Source organism: Balearica regulorum, chromosome 5 (genome assembly GCF_011004875.1).
Source record: "Balearica regulorum gibbericeps isolate bBalReg1 chromosome 5, bBalReg1.pri, whole genome shotgun sequence".
Lineage (NCBI taxonomy): Eukaryota > Metazoa > Chordata > Aves > Gruiformes > Gruidae > Balearica > Balearica regulorum.
The window spans coordinates 45,844,485-45,865,169 of record NC_046188.1 but is presented as its reverse complement, the minus strand read 5'-3'; the positions used below and the strand labels follow the sequence as shown (position 1 = coordinate 45,865,169).

Here is a 20,685-nt window from a genome sequence, read left to right as displayed (position 1 = left end):
AGGAGTCAGGAACAGATCTTTCTCTTTTTTCTTTTTTTTTTTCTTTTCTTTTGTGTTATTGTTTCTCTCTCCTGTATCCCAAACGTGTTCATGGTATTTTTATCCCCCCCCTAGGTATTTGTTACATTCCAGCATAAGCTTTTCAACCACACCAAGTAGAGCAGAAAATACATTTCAAATGGAATCAACATACATCTTCCCAATAGAAAATTTTCCCAAAATGTTTAGTAACTTAGCATGCTGAGCAGCAGACACTGGCAAGCCATGTTAATCAGTTCTGCTTTATAAAAGCAAATAAGGTGGGAAGGAAGTAATGAGACCCTTAAACATCTGTTTGGAGACTTCGAATCCCCTTAGAAGGTTTTGAGTTCTGCCTTAAAGAAATACAACTCCAAAAAATTACAACCAACTGTGGGAACATTTTCTAGCTCATTACAAAAAATTAATTACATAAATATTAGTCTATAAAAAGTAAATCCCCTCTGCCCTCTTCTCCAGTTTTGCTTCTGGTATAAAGGTGTAATCTTGCCTGACATTGCAAGAATTCTTTCAGCAAAGAGAAGCTAGATCAGATCCATCCTAGTTTTGCCAAAGGAGGAAAACCAGCTTTGATTCTTACAAAGCTAGATAATCATAGATATTACAGTATTAATAAACAATCATAGAGTTAGAACAGTGTAGGAATGCTGTCATTTAATAGCAATGAAATACACAGTCCTGTGTGTATTTCACGCAATTAATAGCTACTTAATTGCTTTATAAAGTTAAAAGGCTACATAAAATAATTTCTCCTTCCTACTTCATGCTGCTTATAGCAGTGGTTCTAAACGGTTGTCTAACGTGAAAATGAAATTTGAAATCTGTGTTCTTACTTTTGTTTATTTAGGATACTTTAATAGAGAGGTTCACTGTTCTGGTCAATTTTAATTCTTAATCTACTTCTGATTTTCTTTTTAAATCAGTTGCTGAGTTCTAGATAATACATTTTTCTTAAGAAATGGGGCATAGGGAAAGGAATACTTAAGCCTTTGCTTAGCATGTGGTGTTTGCTTTATTTAGTGTCTTTTGGTATTTTAGGAAGGCAGACATTATTTATTCTTACCTTTTATATAATTCTTCTGCTTTTACAGTTGGACATAATGTTCATTTTGTTCAAAGTTTTTGGTAATCGGCCTGTTACCCAGCTGTTAAGTCCTACCAGGGAGAGAAATAAGGAGAGGGAAGTGATTTCATTCTAGACTGAAATTGCTTTGCACACTCTGTGGATGATAAGCTCCAGAGGAGTGTAATTTTTGGACATACTCATCAGTCTCAATAAAATTTTGAAATACTCTGAAGTAGTAAGGCTTATGGTTGTTAACATTTTCTTACAATAAAACTAGTGCTCCTGAGAACACTTGGCTCTTTCCTAGTTGCTTTTTAAGTTGTAACACGGATTTTTTCATCTTAAATATTTAACAGAACTATTCTGAAGAACCTGCTTTACAAACTACCCACAGAGTAGAGTTTTAGGGCCAGCATTTTGGCAACAGGTCTTTAGTTCTGAATCCTATAGTTTACACTCAAAGTAAGGTACAGGGTAGCATATGCGTGAGTATGTGCAAGCTCACTTGTGAGTTCGCGTTTTCCCTACTTGTAATCTTCCCTGTACACTGTTATTTAGCCTAGGAATGCTCCAGCACAAAGTGTACATCTAGGAATCACTCTTTGACTTCTATTAAAAAGTAATGACCTGCAGAGTAAGACAAACTGGCAACTTGTTAACAACAGTTAAATGAGAGGGTTTTTTTTGGTTCATGTTAAAGTCTGTACCTCCAAAAGCTTGGTATTCCTTCAGGAACTGAATATTCTAAAGAATATTATTTAATATTCTCATAGCACGTGATCAGAACCAGCCTGTCTGTAGAGCCTTTTTGATATTTAAGGAATCCATAGCAAGAGTAAAATAGCACTTGCCCAAATTTGTATGTTGTCTTCAGCTGTTGTATTCTGGCCATGAAAGCTTCTTAAGTTTCCAATTATAAAAAAAAAAGTCTTTTGTTTTAGCTGTTCTACAGCCTAGATGCAAACGCATACTCTTATAGTTGATACTGAACCACAGGGAGACTGCAAAGTAAATTACCTTCTGTACACTTCAAGGTGCTGGAGTTTCCTGAAGAAAAATTAGGTTGAAAAAATTCACATCTCTTGGGCCAAAACACTTGAACTACGTTTGTTGGCAAAGCGTGTTTCCTTCTGGGTTGGATGGGGTTCTGCAGGATCAGTTGATGGATCTAGGCTTTTAAAAAGTATGTTTATGTGTCTAACAGAACCAGGTAAGTCAGCATTTTCATTTCCAAACCCCTGCTTTTCTTCCAGCATTTCTGTCTTGCATAGAAACTGGGACAAGATTAAAATTTGCCATATAGGACCGTAGCTTGAAAACAACTCATCTGTGAAATTCAGTGCATCAGTGTGCAAGAAAATCACATGCTTCATTTGAGCAGTTTTACACTGCCCATGTTGTAAATTAGGCTGGATTAATGATTCTAACAAATTGGCGTGTGCATGTACTTTTGTGTAAAAATCTTAATATTTACTTGTATAAATAATTTTAAATTTTTTTTGTAAGACTTGGGAAGGTATTTGTTTGGTAGGGTTCATGAGTACTGAAATTCTCTACTGATCAGCTGTCACTAATATTGATGTTAAAAGGTGACTTTTAAGTTCCACCATTGAAGCTGCTTGCTTTTATTTGGCTATTTAGCTGCACTGTGGATTCTTCTGCCTTAGAAAAACTGACTATAACAACAATTTCTTCTGTTCTATAATCAAACTGGTTTTGACATTTTTCAAGAGGAAAACATATGATAAAAGTGTGAAAGTAATGGATTCCTTCAAGTATTCTTGTTCTATTTAATCACCTGCAAAGTAATGCTGTTGCTTCTTTTTATTGGCTATAAATCCTGGGTTTTTTGGGGGGTGGGGTTGAGTTTGAGGCCTTCAGGCTCTGTGGAAATATCCTAGCTACAATAAACATTCCTCCTAATTTAATTTCCACCTGACTTGTAGATTGCATGGAACAGATTGTGCATGGCAAGCCAAAATTGATTAATAAGCACTGGATCTGTGCAGTGTGAAAGTGAACTTTATTCTCTTTACAGGCAAGGTGGTTCTGGGAAGCATATTTTCGGTCGATGAAAGCAATTGCTCTTGCTACTCTTCAGATTATCAATGATAGAATTTACCCATATGCTGCCATTTCTTATGAAGAATGGAATGATCCTCCAGCTGTGGTAAGTAAATACGTTTGATTCACTCATAAAACAAATCGTGGGTTTGTTTTTTTTTCTCTCGTGTAAAAGGTATGCACCATGAAACGGTAATAATTCTGTGTATGTGTGTTTGTGTTGTGTTGGTAACTTGCACAGATGAAGCTAATATATTTTATGACACTGGCAAAATAAGTAACAGTTCATTTTATGTCCTGGTGGTGAAATGCGAACTTTTAACTTTTGCTATTGCACACACTAAATTGCTTGCCTGTTTATTTATTTATTTATCATGCATGCATGCACACACACTTCTTTATTTCTGTTGAATTTAGTGTCAGTTTATGCTCTTAAAAATGACTAACTACACTGGAAATAGCCAGTGGAAATACTGAAGACCTTAAACAATCTGCAAGGCTTTTTCATGTAATTCTGATGAAATAGCTAATTATTCCTATGCCTACAATTTTCTCCATGTTATTTCTACTTAGTTTCTCTTATACAGAAACTGATGATCAAAGTTTTGCTGTGGATTTTTTTTTTCTTGTTTCACTGGTTGAACCCACCTCTGTTAAGAAGAAACACTGGAGTAGTAATTAACCTTCTGCACCAAGCAGCTGGTTCTGATTTTTTAATATATATAAAAGCCTGGGATGATTTTCCCTCATAATCAGTTAATTTTCTCTGTGTCAAAATATAAAAAATAGTTTTGTTTTTCTAATAAAAACAAACTTGTTAACTGTCTCGCTTTATGATGGTTTAGAGAGAGTTTCTCTGAAAGCTGGGTAGGAGTGCTCGGGAGTAGAGTGTGGTTTTACTTTAAATTCTTCAAGCTGATAGAGTGTGAACAGTTGCTGACAAAGAGTTAGAAGGTCATTGCTGGGTTTCAGAAGATTTTCCATTGCCAGGCATTAATAATCTACTGTTGTCATTGCCTAGAGAGCAAACGTGGCACTTGTCAATATTTAAGGAAGAAATTAAGCTGCGCAAGTATGTACTCTGCAAGAAGGGGATCAGAACATCTTAACACCTTTAGATTATGCTAGCAAAACAAGCAGCTTGAAACACCTAGTAAAATGAAGAAAAGAAAAAAGACTTTAGGATTACCCCTTTTCCTGGGTTCTCTCCTATACCAGAAACTCATCCATTTCTGGGGAAGCTAATCTTACTCTAAGCAACAAGCAGGCTCTTCTTTTTTTTTTTTTTTTTTTTAATATATACTTGGAAAAATATTTGTATTAGTCATTCAACCTAGAGGTTCTTAAGCAGAAGGTTTATGACCACAGATACAACAACATACAGAACAGAACTCTGAAACTGTGGAGGAACACATAACAGCAATACCGTGCTAGGGCAGTACAAGTAGGCAGGTATATTGTATCAATGTGCAACTGCAAAGTAAAGTTTGAAGGCCGACTGCAATTAGATAGGCTGGAATTTGTCCAGGACGTTGGAGTTAACACCTCGTATTGTGGTTCTCTCATGCTACGAATGGTCAGTTCCTTGGTGGTTTTATGTCTCAGTTGAAAGAACTTGATGTTTATCTTAGTCTATGAAAATTGCTTAATATGTGCATGAATTCATTTCTTGCTTCAATATGAAACAGAAATGTCATTAAAAGTTCCTTTATGGGCTGTGTAAGCTCTGTATTAGCCAGCAACACCGAGTGCTTGTGACCCTTTCTGAGAGGGTCAGTTAAAGAAAATAGAATTCAGATCGGGAATTTTTCAAGAGCAGTTAAATTTATAGAACAGTGGTACACGATCCTGTGGTATCTTTAACTGGGGATTTTGATAGCTACTCTGAACATGTATGAACATTTTCTTCCATGAGGCTCTTTTTTCTTTTTTTTTTCTTTAAGTCAGCTAATAGTCTTTGGTTTTGACCCTTGCTCTTTCATTTGAAGCAAATAACTGGAGCTTTCTCCAATTTATCTGTGAGATTTATTTTGTTTTTTTTTCCCCGTGAATATATTATCTCTTTGAGGTGAGGGCATATTACAGTTGCGGTCTATAGGGGAGCATATTTTTCACAACTCAGCTGATTTTTAACTTCAGACAATTTAGAAGGTGATGGTATCTGCTAATAAATTTAATATTTTTTTAAATAATTGTGCTAGTTGAAATTCCAGAGTTGGTGTCTGCCTGTCAGGGGAATACTGATTCATTTGAGCCTGAGTGTTTCTCATCTAAGCTCGTGCCTAATGTCCACTCATAGAATTGTCACAATTTCTAGTAAGCCTGGATGAAACATTATAGTTGGAAAGCAGGAGCATTTGTACATCCGAGGTAGCAGAAGATGGCAACTATATCCTCTTAACTCTGATAAGAAGACAAAATAACTAGCTGTATTTCTGTTCCCCATATATTTCTCAAGTCTCAACACAAAGAAACACCAGCTCACCTTGCGTTGTCTGTAGTTTCCTAAACACTTTAAACCACTATATAAGGAGGTACTGTTGCCAAAAGAGGCAGTCCTGCATTCTTCTACAGTTGGATGACAATTTCTCTTTCTATGTGCTGCCTTCTTTTTGAGTTTTTTTTTAATTTACTTGTAGTGAATTAAAAATTAAGAAGATAAATGCATATGCAGTTAATTCCGTACTTAGTACATTACATTGAGGAAGTGGTCCCAAGCAGTGTTATCTGTTTGTATGGGTTGACTGAAGGCTGTTGGTCTTTTCTAAAGAAAAAAAAATGTGTTATAAAGTGGATTTTTTCCTACTCATCCACTATCCTGTTGAGGAAGTGGAAGACTTGTAGCATATAACATGCTAATATTTTATGGAATAGTACTTTCAATAAAAATGCACTGCAAGATATTTCCTCCTTTTAATGAGGAGGGGGCAAATTATATTTTGGGGGCCTGAAATTAATTCCTGGACCACTTGAGTCTTTTACATCTCAGTCTTTTGCTGCAATGATAGGAGTTTAATGCCTTTTGTATTTCTTGGCGCAGCCATTACCCATTAGGCAGTGCAGTTACATTCAAGTAAGCCAGAAAATGACCACTTCTACAGTCTGCATTCTGATGGTTACCAGTTTGGGCTAGATTAGAACTAATGACGTGGGTTTGAGATGTGATCTGCTATCTCCAATTAAGTACTTTGTTAGGTTCTGATAGAGGTAAATTACTTTCTCGCTTATGCTTTGTAGATTATTTAAATTCTCCTCTTACTTTGCCTCATACCTTGCTAACATAGATGAGTTTCTGAAAAATGAGTTAGGGTTTTTCCAGATTTCTTTGGTTGCTTTTGTTGAAATTCTTTCAGGCCTGTTTATAATGTAGACCTATAAAACGTTAGAGCTTTTTTAGTCAGAGGCTGCTTTTGAGCTTTGACCTTGGATGATACAGACCATAGTTTAGTAATCACTTGAGAATATCAGTATGCTGAACAATAAACATACCAGATTTCATTTCTCCCAGTGAGCCAGAAAACAGCACCATCATTTGGTTTAAACTAAGATAGCCAAATTAACTCGGTGCAAAAAGTGCCATTCTTTTAGCAAAGCCTAAGTAGGATGTTCATTTACAGAATACTTTGTGGGCTTCTGCCAATTACCAGGCAGTTGACACTTGTTGAACAATTAAACTATTTCTAAGCTCTTTGACCAGTGTTTACAGCCCTCAGTCTCCAGACAATGCTACTGTTATAACTGTACTTCCATCCTAGTACCATTGCTGATCTTCAAAGCATTAAGCAAATATTAACATACACTTTTTATTTACCTGTCAATGAGAAGAAGCTAGCACTTTTCTGGGCAATGAGCATCTGGTATTTTTTCCATTCAACAATATTAGTTTCTGTTCCTGCTGTATTTCCAGCTACCTTGTGTGATGGTTTGAATCAGCTGGGTGACATTTTACTTTATTTACCATGTTAGAAGATAGATATTCTTTCTTATACTAAATGAATTTCAGTTTATTGATATGTTTTTGCAGTGTTGACATTATGGACAAGTTTACCATGTGTATTCAGCTATAAATATTGATATTTGCATGCGTGTGTGAAACATGAATTAACAGTTGGTTATTTAACTTACATGCCTAGAAATTAGGATTCTTCTCTTACACAGTGATAGATAACCTCACAGTTATCCTACGTTGTGTGGCTAGTATCTAGTGTGTAGGTTTATTTCCATTGTAAATTATATCCTTTGAGGCATGAACCACAGATTTTTGGATTTGGTTGACAGAGTAGGAAACTGGATTTCATATATTTCACTTGAATGACATTTTAGTTCTTAAGTCTATGCCTAACCATTTAATACTGTTGAGTTTTATTTTCTCAAAGAGCTTTTTGCTTTGTCTTTAGCTTAAAAGTAGACACCTAAGCATACAAGTGTTTTTAATCTTACCAAAGCTGATTTTGAGATGCACCCAAAGAAACTATACAATTTTACTGGCCAAAGTTGAGAGTCTCGTTGTTCTTACCTTGTTTGTTGCACTGCCTGGTGCCTCCTATGACTTCATAACTGGGCAGCTTTATTTTATGTAGTGGAAGTCATTAACTTTAAAAATAAAAATAATGGGACCTTGTTGCTTTGGATTCCACAAGTCATCTTTTCAGTACTCCCTGTCTCTTCTTGCTTTGGGAGCATGAAAGGTATGTTAAGCTCCATTTTTGCAATTCAGATTGTGTCATACCCTGGGTTCTTTGGGTCAGGAGAGGCTACATTGACTTATATTGGGGCGGGAGGGAACAAGAAAAACCCCACAGAAAAACATGAATCCTTTTTCCTTTTCCTGGTTCTCTTTCAAATTGATTGAATATTCTTATTAATGTTATAATTCTTATTATTCTTACAAAAGAATGGCATTAAAATTGATGGAGGGATTCCAAAAAGTATAAGTAGTATGGCAACTGTAAATATGAACTCAATTCTTGATAATTCTCCTCTTCTACTGCATATCTATTCCTTTGCCACATTATTGAAATTAAAGAGTTGAAGACGTGAGCCTGAAGCTGAGTTTTTTATATCAAAGAATGTGTTCAGCCAATAGATTCTGTCAGAACGGCTCAGCTGATTAGATTTAAGTGGCTAAACAAAACAAAAAAAAGATGCTGAATAACTTAGTGTTATAGTTATGTGATGTATTTTGGCAATCAGAATTCATGATGATATCAGATTTCATCACTCAAGAAGGAATAGGTAGAAACTCCTGTGTGTCTTGTGGCTAAAATGTTTTTAAGGAGGGTTTATAATCTTCGTCAAAACATGAAATGGTGGCCACTGCAACTTGGCTTGTGATTCGGCAGATTGTAAGCTTTGTGGTTGTCTCTGGAGAAGTAGAGAGGGTTAATTCCTTTGGTTTTGCCCTATGACCACTTGAGGATGGGAAGCATGATGAAACACTTTCTGAAAGTATTCAATAGAAACTTGTCATGAATAATTGCAGCAAAATAGAATAAATGAAGGATTTTTTTTTTTTTTTTTTTTAGTCTGGTAATTCATAATTAAAACCACATTGAGGTTAGATTGATATGCAGAACAACCCAGCTGAAAAAGCCTTACCCACCCAGGGAAATATATATCCTTGTTTTGCTTAGATGTATAGAACAACTGCTTAGCTACTGTTTTAACACACTGTTGTCCTTACCTCTGTGCTTTTAAAAGACAGTGAATTGTTGTTGTTCAAACTGTGTGGTTTCTCCTGTATATTGGTTCCAACAAGCACCGAATCTAGTTGTTGAAAATAAAATACGCAGGGAGGAAAACCCACTGTCTTGTTCATAGGAGCAGTGAAATTTTATTCTTCTGAAGTGCTATTGCTGAGTTTTCCCACTAAATGATAACTGGGAAGTACTTGACTCTCTCCTATAATATGGGACATCTTTCACAGCCTTGTTTTCCTAGAGACCATTCTATGATGCAGTTTGTAATGTGTCTGCTGTGTCTGTCTTCAAGTCTCTTTCAATGGTACTCAGTGTACACCCAAATAAAAAGTTTTGGGGTAGGATGCTGTCTTAGTTATGTCTGGTATTTTGCCAATACCTTTGAGGCTCTGTAGCATTTATAGAGATTGGCCACTTCTCAGTCCAGTTGTGTTCGTTGATGTCCTGAAGCTCCCATCTCTTTCACTTTTGTATCCTGCTAAGAACTGTCTGTTTAAAACTTCTCTGCTAACTTGAACCTGAAGACTCCACATGAAGTCCAACCTTAAGAATCCAACTTAATAAGAATTCAACTCCCTTGATACCTTGTCCTTAAGGTATTATTTTTTCCTAAAATAGAATTTAGTTGGTTTTAATGACCAAGAGGGAGAGCAATATTTGATGTATCTATAGTAAAAAAAGGTGCCTTATTTCCAAGGCATTATTACACATGCATACTTGGGGAAAGTGTGCACAGAACAGCTACATCAGTCTGAATCCTTCCCTCCATACATACGCATTTCTGAATTCTCTCTCCCCAGCCTCAGGCTATCCCTGACTTCTTACTGTCATTCAGGTGCCACTACTTTGACTTTTCATGTGAACTGCAAAGAGCTGTCAGACAACTGAGACTGCGAGACTTAAGTGACATAAGAGTACTCTTACAAAACTGGCATTTGAACTTGATACTTTTTGCCCATAAAAATTATTCACATCAAACAACCTATCAATCTTAGATTAATTATCCTGGGTCCTCTAATGATACTAGCTGGCAGGGCAAGAGTGAAAGGTTGTCTTATCCATAGCTGAGTGTCAGCCCATTGTAAAAGAAGGATGATGGATGATCAATCCACTGTTGCTCTTTGCTCTTCTGAGAGTGAAAGTTCCTGTGAATTTCTGTCAAGAATGTTAATAAAGGTGGGTCTGGAGCAAATGTTCCTTCACTTCGTTTCTTGAGCAGTGACTAGGAGAACCCATCCCTATGTCATTATCCATTTCATGCTTTGCTGCCATAATGGAGATTTAATTAGGTTGCTGTTGAATTAATTGCCTGTATGGTTTGCTTTTCCCAAGCAGAAATCTGGAAGACTTTAGCAAATTATGGAGGCTTGAATTTGCCTGATTTCCTGCAGAAAGTGGGGTCAATAGGTCTCAGACTGTAGACACACTCTTCAGGCAGGCAGCAGGGGGTTGGCTCTTAATGGCACTTGAGAGATGCTTAATTGCCTTTTCGAAATGTTTTTCTCAAATGAGAGGCTTGGTTCTTCCATCCATTAGGCTTTTCCCTCCTTCCATCATCCTTTAGTAGATGCACGAGCAAAAACACCTCAAAAGTTGCCTTATTTTTCCTATGTTAGAACCAGCAGGGAAGAATTTTCATGCCTTTCTGAAAGTAGTAAAAGTTGGAATTTAAGTGATGTACCTAAAAGTTAGGTTTTTAAGAGAAGGCATGATAATTTTCTAGGCACATATGCATTTGCTCACACACATGCATCTGTCTTTTTTCCTGCAAGTACCTAAAATAGTCTTAGATGATAGTAAAGGAAGAATAATTTTCCAAGGGTATTATAGCAAGTAATTTGTTAGGAAACGCTGTGGCCAGAGAGAAAGAGTTGCTAGCTAAACTTCAAGTGGGAGCCATTAATTTAGGTAGCAATACTCACCCATGAGTAGTAAATACAGCATTGCCCGTAGATTACCAGTTACTGCGTCTTGTAGAGCAGAAACATAAGATTTTCTTGGCACACTACTGAGTATGATGTTAAACCTCTGCTTCAGATATTAATGGAAAGAGATTTCTGAAAGTTGTTTTAAGAAGCTACTCAACGTTATAAGGGTCATTTGGGTAATAGAAGTCTTGAGGTGGGGGTTGGAAATGAGTTTGTAAAGCTTTAATGAGATGGATTATGCTCTGGTAACATTTAGATTGTGATTTGCTGTAGGAATTACTGAAGCTGGAACAAAATCAGAGGGCTGTCCCCTTCTAACACTAGTCATCTTGTAAAATTAGCGAAAGTATCTATAGAACTGTTAATTTTAGAAAATGTAATAATCTGAAAGCAGATTTGTCTCTGCTAAAGTTGCTAAAGATTTGTCTCTGCTCAGTTGCTAAAGTAATGGATATATATTGTCTGAATTACTGAGTGTAGTCCTCTGCTATCACAGGTAGCCGTGTCCCTTTTATGAACCAAAGTTCCATATTATGCTGCTACTATTTCTCCATTATTCTATTACTCCTGTTGGGTAAAAACTAGAACTTCATGCTTTCCATTAGGAACCTCACAGTTTATGTTGAAAGATACTTGTATCAGACTTGATAAAGTACATGTAGCTGAAGACTAGTCTGTATTTCCAACTATTTCAGGAAGTCTACTAAAGGGTATTACTCCTACCGATAGATGCTTACCTGGAACATACCCTTAGACCATCCTGGATAAAACAGTGCCAATGCTGTGTTTAAATTTAAGCGTCTCTTTTGCACCTCACATATTTATCCCCCCTTCGGTGTTGACGTGTTCAAAGAAGGAAATCATATTCATATCCTATTTTTTTTTTCTCCTTTGCCAAAATGGTCAAAATGTTATGATCTCTTTTAGTAAATAGGTTCTCTCTTCTCCTCGTCCTTGAAGTTACTCTAGTTAGAGGGGTCTAACCACTAAACATGATGAGGATGATTGTTGGTTGTATAAAGTAACCCAAAGACTAAATAAGGAAACGGAAAATTGCAAATTTCCTGCAAATATGAGCTGATAACTTTGAGTCTGTAAAACTTGCTTTCCTCCTAAGACAAGCAGGCTTATGGTATGAGTTTAGCTGGAGATTCTTGCAGTATTTCTGTAAACTGCTGGCAGTTACTAACCTCTTCTGAGCATTCATAGTTTTTACAGGCTGGGATTCAAGACTACCCTGCAAAACAGCATCACTCAGTTTCTGCTTTCCCAACTCCCCTTTTCACCTCGTCCCCAAAGGTCTTGTTTTTCCCTTTGCTTCTCTGTCCAACCCCTGCTTGGAACGTCAGCTGGAATGGAAAAGTTGAGACAAATGCCGGCGCTTTCATTCCTGTCAAATGGTCCCTTCACTGCTTCCTCCCCCACGTTGTCGGCTCCAAAGGAGGTTGGCACATTCAGTGAGAATTTAGTTGTCTGTCTTGTCTTTTGCCAGCTGAGCTGGCTTCCTTACGCTGGCAGTGTATTGAAGTAAGACCTTCAAAGTCTTAAAAGGGATGCTCTAGTTAAAATTCACGAGGAGTAGATTAACTCTCTGAAATGCATCTTTGCATCTCGTGCCTCTTTTTTTTTAATGCAATAGTTGGGTTTTTTGCCATTGAATAAACAGTTTTGTGGAAGCTAGTACATTATGTATTTGCTGCTTTGATTTTTGTTGTTCACTCTTTTTCACTTCTGAAATAATAGTGCTGATTAAGTTTCTCTTTGTTTATTGGGTCCTCACTATAAATACAAATGTCTTGAAATAGTGATTAGTAAATGAGAATTGAGTCATGCTGGCTGGGTTCAAAATTCACCATGGTTTTCCTTCTCCACAAATCTGCCTCTTCCACTTTATTTTTTACCTAAAACCGCTCTTGTTTGCAACATTATGGCTGGGCAAAAATGTAATTAAATTAAAACAGAGATTGGAATAAATGTTTTGAGAAATTGCTGAAGTCCAGTTTTGCCTGAATTGGAGAGTCAACTTGCCTGATCTGAACAAATTCCAAACCTGATGGTTAGGTCCTGGCTATGTGAATTACACTCTACTGTAACAATTACTCCCTACTGTGATAATTCATGTTAATCTCATTGTTTTCCTGTTTTCTTGTTGTGCTTCACAGAAATGGAGCAGTGTGAGCAACCCACTCTTCCTTCCACTGATCCCACCTCAGTCCCAAGGTTTCACAGCCATAGTTCTGACTTATGACCGTGTGGAGAGCCTTTTCCGCGTCATCACAGAGGTGTCTAAAGTGCCTAGTCTATCCAAATTGTTAGTTGTCTGGAACAACCAGAATAAGAATCCACCAGAAGGTAAGACCCCATGGTAGGTGTGGTGGAGGAGGGTGAAACTGGGGGTAGCATGCCTACTTGCACCTGTTACAGCATGACCTCTCTTGTACTTCATTAATATGTCTTCAAAAACTATTTCATGGTTACTTTCAAAATAATAAATTTGGAAATTTTTTTTGTGGCGATGTTTTTGAAACTGAAATGAGGAAAGCCAAAGTAGAATTAAAGAAAAAAACATACCAGTGGTTGTGCTGCTAAATTCTGAATCAAAAGTAGCAGATGCAATAGTTACAGAAGCATTTCTGTCCTTAACTTTTATTTTGGGGAGTGGTGAGGAGAGACCCATCTTTGATTTGTCAATGCTTGGTTTTATTTCTCTGTAGACAGTCTCTCATTGCAGCGAATACTACTTCTGCTAGACTGTTTTCTAAGGCAAATGTGGTTCAAAGCAGCAAAGTAGTTTGAATGCTTGGAACTATAAAATAAGTTTGATGAGATGAAAACTTGGGACATTTTAGGTGTCTGAAAAGAAGTTCTTGCACCACCAGAGTATCTTGTGAAAATACAGCTAGACCAGTGAGACAAGACATAGGTGCCTTTATTTAAATGTTTCTGTTTCCAACAGATATGATACTATGTTGCTTTTTATAGTCTTTATGAATGAATCTGGTGACGTCTGCATGATATTTTACATTTTTTAATTCATGGTTATTGTAAAATGAGGGCACATTCATAGACCTTTTCCCAAATCATTTAAATGTGTAGATTTTTGGAAGACTATTTGGTTTCAAAAGTATATTAATGACTCCAGTGTGAACTCAGTGTTGTAGATCTCTGAATTAATTTGTGTAATTTTCAGCATCTGAGGTGTGCTTTCCTGGCGAGGGTATCTGTTGGCCTGGCATGCTGCTGTACTGTATCCCCTCATGCCAGGACCTCAGGCTGCCCAGTCCTCACAGCTTGCTGCCTACGTTTTCAAACGCAGGATCCTGATCTATGTTTGTCTGTCTCCTTCCATGTAACACCACGGCACGTGACATGGCTGCTCTGTCTCCCACCGGCTCCCTTTTTTCCATCCCTGGGCTGTCTGCTTCACGAGATCACGCTGCTCTTACTCTTCTCCCAGGTCCTCAGCTGGAGGCATAGGTCCTGACATTGGTGAATTCGTTCACAAAATCACTGTGGAGTAAATGTGAGAGCCAGGAGGCATTGCCCTGTGTAAAGGAAGGTAGCTAGGCTCGGCCTGTGGTAATCCTTTCTGGTGCCAGACAGCTGCTCCAACGCTGCTCATTTTATTTCCATGCTTATTGCTTCCTAGGACGAGCTTCTTCCAAGTTCCAAACGCTAGCACTAAAATCCTGAGCATTGTTCTGGGCAATTAAAGCCTCCTCTCCTCATTCTTGATTAAGTACTGTAGATACAGTAGCTGTAAATGAATTCGTTTCCCGTATGCTGTACATACAAATCTGTCATTCTCATCTGAAAATGTGGTGATTTTGTGGGAGAAGAAATGTTGCCATGTAGGAATACATGTTAAAAAAAAATGCTACATTTGGTGGTACAGAACCCTGTGGATTCTTCCATCTTCCATAGCAAATGAAGTGTGTCCTTAGCACTCCTTGCTTTGTAATTCTCTTTTCAGAGGCTTGAGCTGCTGTAGTTTTCCACTCTTGGAAGTTAGCTATTCTGCACAGCAGCAAGATACAATGTAAAAATTAATCCCTGACCACTTGTCTCAATTTACCATCTTCTAACAGCTTCTCAGAGCCAAGCTATTGCTACCATTCACTTGGCTCATTTGCCATTTTGGCAACTTGCTCCAGTTTAAAGCAGAGTTGCTTTATTGTTTGCTTTAAAAAGCGCTTGGTAATACTACTGTGCTAAACTCCTCAAGTTTAGTGGTTTATTAAATGTATTTCAGTCCTTTAGAGTGAGAAGTGTTGTGTATAAATTGATAATAACTGGAATTTTTGCAGTAAGAAATTCTTTTCTGAAAACAAAAATGCCTAGTGTTACATTCAGTTATGTGAGCGCTGAATGCAGGTGGATTTAACCGAAATGGATTGTTTCCACATTTCCCTTGGGTGAGACTGAGATACAGGAGAGTTGAAGGAAATAAATCACTAGAATGATCTTTTCTTTAATCATTCTATTAATCTTGCATTTAGAAATTCTTGAAAATTACAGTGTTTAATTTTTTTTCTGCCTCGATTAACACTAAGTCAGAAACTAATTTTAAAAAAAACAACAGCCTTTGCCTGTAGAGCTTACAATTGTGCATTTGAGAGCACAGTTGAAAGCATAGGCAGTTTTGCCCTTATGTTAGCCTAAGCACTGCATTGAAGCAAATAACTATTTGTTTCTAGTGTCCTTTGTGCCTTTATTGCTGTTATAACCATTGTAATCTCTTGGCCCATGGCTAGAGAGAGGTCAGTTTGATTAAATTAACTTGTTTTATTCCAGATCCATGCAGGGCATTCCACTTGGCTCTTCAGCCAGTCTCTAGTTCAGTCTATTAGTGATCCTAATCCTTGGACTTCAAAGCTTCTGCTGTTTATAGTCTGTTAAAGCCAGGAAGTTTCTGATGGATTAGAGCAAGGAATGAGTTTGAAGTTTGTAATGTGCACCACTGTCACTGATAAAGTCTGGTTTATTACCCTACAGTAGTATCTGCACTTTTATGGCTATTCGCTTTTAATTGGTTATAGTAAAGCTGAGGTGCTTAACCTCCCAGAGCATCAAGTGCTGTATTTCCTGGCTGTTTCCATGTAAGGGACACGTTTTGGTACAGAAGCAAATCTTGGCTTTTGTCGTTGCAACCATTTGTTTGTTTGTTTTGTTTTGCATGTGTAAGTGGGAGGGTTGGGTGAAGAACACCCGAGCTGTCTTCTTTAGTGATTATGTGTGGTAAATTGAGAATTGGATTTAGGTCTCCTGAGATAGCTGGCATAATGCCACGCAAATATGACATGTGGCTGCTCCTTTCTGTCTTCTGTCAACACCCGAAAAAAAACCCAACCTGAAAATGTTATTGTTATTGAAGCACTATGTATTGGAAATAGAGGGAATCTGTCCCTAGGAATGGAAAGTTTTGAAGTACATGCAAATTCTAAAATGAATGTTGGGGTTTGGTTTTGGGGGCTTTTGCTTTGTTTTTTTAATGAATGCTTATGTGCTTGTAATAATGCCTTTATATAATGGAATTCAGCAAACTCAGGACTTAAGAGGAAAACAGAATAAAAATGAAATATTCTATTCTAAATATTATACAAAATTTGGGATGCTGCACCCCTCAATAAATGTGACATTCTGTAACATAAAAATTCTTTTGGGCTTGTCCTCAGCATTTATTAAAGTTTGAGTGAAAAGATACATTTGTCAGCATGATCTGAAAATGAAGTAATGGTGATTTTTGTCAGACAATTGACAAGACTGAGTTGTGGTCACTCTGACATCTATACTGCTGAGCATCCCCCAGTGCAGGTAAGAGGCTGTAGCTGATTTCGGCAGCTGCGCCATGGGAAGGTAACAGGTGCAGGGAGCATGCAAAGTGTATGGAAAACAAACTCCTTGCAAATCTAGTGAGCACTAAAAAAAAAAAGTTTCAATTATTTTTCTTGGGTAGATAGCTCTTGCAGCTGGAACACTGACCAGACACAACTTCTGCCTGCTAAATGGGAGCAACTAATTTCTTACTGTGCCTCAGTTTCCATGTCTATAAAATGAATACAACAATATTGTCTTAGATAAAATGCTTTGAGACCTATAATTTAAAAGTGCTATGTAAGTAGTATTATTAATGGCATTATTAAGTAGATGCTGAGATTTCTAATTAGAAAGTATCTACTCTGAAATCAAAATAAAATATCAATATATTAAACTATAAATAATAAAGGAAACTGCTTTTTTTAGGTTAATTTCATCTGAGTACCTTCAAAACATTTAGAAATATGTATGTATCCTGGCTATATAACCAGTAGATTAACTGGTCATTCCCATTTTACAGCTTTAGAAATTGGAGTATACAGAGGTGAAGTCTTCACCATCACTCAGTAATTCAGCTTCAGGGCAAGGAAGAAATTCAAGAAGGTCCCATGCTTTGGCCTTTATTTTGCTTAGTTGAACACACTGCCTTCCCATACTTTCTATTTGAGGGAGATGATACACATAGGCAAAGGTGTGTAAAAAGGTGTGTAAGCTTTACTGTGTATTTTGAGGTCATTACTGAATCTGTGTGCCAAAGTAGGAACACTGTGCTTTGGGTGAGACTGGAATCCAAGTGTCTAACCTTTGGTTTTGAACTTACAATGAGCATTGTCTTAGGAAAAAATACAGCTGCAACAGACAAATGTATGAGCAACACAGATGTCTTGTGCAAACATTTTGAAGTTTTCAGAGTGCTTATCATAGAATCATAGAATAGCCTGGGTTGGAAGGGATCATCTAGTTCCAACACCCCTGCCATGGGCAGGGACACCCTCCACTAGAACACGTTGCTCAAAGCCTCATCCAGCCTGGCCTTGAATGCTTCCAGGGAAGGGACATCCACAACGTCTCTGAGCAACCTATCCTAGTGCCTCACCACCCTCAGGGAGAAGAGTTTTTTCCTAAAATCTAATCTAAATCTACTCTCAGTTTAAAGCCATTGTCCCTTGTCCTATCACTCCACGCCCTTGTAAACAGCCTCTCTCCAGCTTTTTTGTGGGTCCCCTGTAGGTACTAGAAGGGCGCAATAAGGTCTCCCCTGAGCCTTCTCTTCTCCAGGCTGAACAACCCCAACTCTCTCGGCCTGTCTTCCTAGGAGAGGTGCTCCAGCCCTCTGATCAGCTTCGTGGCCCTCCTCTGGACTCTCTCCAACAGCTGCTTGTACTGGGGTCCCCAGAACTTGATGCAGTACTCTGGCTGGGGGCTCATGAGAGCAGAGTAGAGCGGGAGGGTCACCTCCCTCGACCTGCTGGTCACGCTTCTTTTGATGCAGCCCAGGACACGGTTGGCTTTCTGGGCTGCAAGTGCACACTGGCGGCTCGTGTTGAGCTTCTCATCAATCAATACCCCCAAGTCCTTGTCCTCAGGGCTACTTTCAATCCATTCCTCGCCCTGCCTGTAGTTGTGCTTGGGATTGCGCCGACCCACGTGCAGGACCTTGCACTTGGCCTTGTTGAACTTCATGCGGTTCACGTGGACCCACCTCTCCAGCCTGTCAAGGTCCCTCTGGATGGTATCTCTTCCCTCCAGCGTGTCGACCACACCACACAGTTTGGTGTCGTCAGCAAGCTTGCTGAGGGTGCACTCGATCCCACTGTCCATGTCGCCAACAAAGATGTTGAACAGTGCCGGTCCCAATACTGACCCCTGAGGAACGCCACTCATCACCATTCTCCACTTGGACATTGAGCCATTGACCACAACTCTCTTGAGTGCGACCATCCAGCCAATTCCTTATCCACTGAGTGGTCCATCCAATGTCTCTCCAATTTAGAGACAAGGATGTCGTGCGGGACAGTGTCAAATGCCTTGCACAAGTCCAGGTAGATGATGTCAGTTGCCCTTCCCTTGTCCACCAATGCTGTAACCCCATCATAGAAGGCCACCAAATTTGTCAGGCATGATTTGCCCTTAGTGAAGCCATGTTGGCTGTCACCAATCACCTCCTTATCTTCCATGTGCCTGAGCATAGTCTCCAGGAGGGTCTCCTACATTATCTCGCCAGGCATGGAAGTGCGACTGACCGGCCTGTAGTTCCCTGGGTCTTCCTTTTTTCCCTTTTTAAAAATGGGGGTTATGTTTCCCCTCTTCAGTCAGTGGGAACTTCGCCGGACTGCCAGGACTTCTCAGATATGATGGCGAGTGGCCTGGCCACTTCATCGGCCAGTTCCCTCAAGACCCGTGGATGCATCTCATCAGGTCCCATGGACTTGTGCACCTTCAGGTTCCTTAGATGGTGCTGATCCTGATCTTCTCCTACAGTGGGCGGTTCTGCATTCTCCAGTCCTTGCCTTTGCCTCCTGTGACCTGGGCAGTGTGGCTCAAGCATTTGCCAGTGAAGACTGAGGCAAGGTCGTTGTTGAGTACCTCTCAGAAACTTTGTATTATGTTTCTCAAAGCACAGATATTTTACAGTAACCTACCTCTTTTTGAGAATTGGTCATTTTGAGAGACATTTTGAGTACCTCAGCCTTCTCCATATCCCAGATAACCAGGTCTCCTGTTTCCTTCTGGAGAGGGCCCACATTTCCCCTAGTCTTCCTTTTATCACTGATATAGAAGCTTTTCTTGTTACCCTTGACATCCCTGGCCAGATTTAATTCTGTCAGGGCTTTGGCTTTCCTAACCTGATCCCTGGCTGCTCAGACAATTTCTTTGTATTCCTCCCAGGCTACCTGCCCTGGCTTCCACCCTCTGTAGGCTTCCTTTTTGCATTTGAATTTGCCCAGGATCTCCTTGTTCATCCATGCAGGTCGCCTGGCATTTTTGCCTGACTTCCTTTTTGTAGGGGTGCATTGCTCCTGAGCTTGGAGGAGGTGATCCTTGAATGCTAACCAGCTTTCTTGGGCTCCTCTTCCTTCCAGGGCTTTATCCCATGGTATTCTACCAAGCAGACCCCTGAAGAGGCCAAAGTCTGCTCTCCTGAAGTCCAGGGTAGTGAGCTTGCTGTGCACCTTCCTTGCTGTCCTAAGGATCTTGAACCCCACCATTTCATGGTCACAGCAGCCAAGGCTGCCCTCGAACTTCACATCCTCTACCAAACCTTCTTTGTTGGTGAGAACAAGGTCCAGCATGGCACCTCTCCTTGTTTGCTCCTCTGTCACTTGGAGGAGGAAGTTATCATCCAGGAAGTTCCTGAAATGCATTGATTGCTTATGCCCTGCTGTGTTGTCCCTCCAAAAGATATTGGGGTGATTGAGGTTCCCGCATGAGGACTGCTCCGATCTGTCTACAGAGGGCCTCATCCACTTGGTCTTCCTGGTCAGGTGGCCTGTAGCAGACCCCCACTATAGTGTCCGCAGTCCCTGCCCTGCCTTTAATCCTGACCCATGAGCTCTTGGTGGGTTCTTCATCCACCCCCAGGCAGTCCTCCATGCACTTCAGCTGGTCATTGACATAGGGGGTGACACTCCCACCTCGTCTCCCCTGCCTGGCCTTCCTAAAGAGCCTGTATCCTTCCATCCCAACACTCCGGTCATAGGAGCTATCCCATCACATCTCCATGATGTCAATGAGATCACAAGCCCTGCAGGCGTGTGCACGTCTCCCAATTCCTCTTGTTTATTCCCCATGCTACATGTGTTTGCATAGAAGCATTTAAGTTGGTCAATGAAGCTGACCTACTGGCTGGAATTCCTTTGTGCTGTACTTCAAGTGTTCTCCTGCTGACCTGTGATCTTTGTCCAGGCTCTGGGCTTCTGTTCAAACTGGTAGGAGTCGGATGGACTGAGGTTCCCCTCCCCCAGCAATTTTAGTTTAAAGCCCTCTTCGCCAGGTTGGCAAGCCTGTGACTGAAGATGCTCTTCCCCTTCTCTGACAGACGGACCCTGTCAGCCCCCAGCAAGCCAGATTT

The 20,685-nt window shown here is 39.4% G+C and overlaps 1 protein-coding gene across 2 annotated transcripts in view; it reads left to right on the top strand.

Moving 5' to 3' along the window:
• The window catches only part of EXT2 (exostosin glycosyltransferase 2), a 176,710-nt gene that overhangs the window by 126,064 nt on the left and 29,961 nt on the right, over window positions 1–20,685 (top strand). For both annotated transcript variants that reach the window (XM_075754705.1, XM_075754704.1), the window contains 2 exons: window positions 3,144–3,275; window positions 12,959–13,148. In XM_075754705.1, the coding sequence (XP_075610820.1) occupies window positions 3,144–3,275; window positions 12,959–13,148 (322 nt within the window). The remainder of the gene's footprint in view (window positions 1–3,143; window positions 3,276–12,958; window positions 13,149–20,685) is intronic.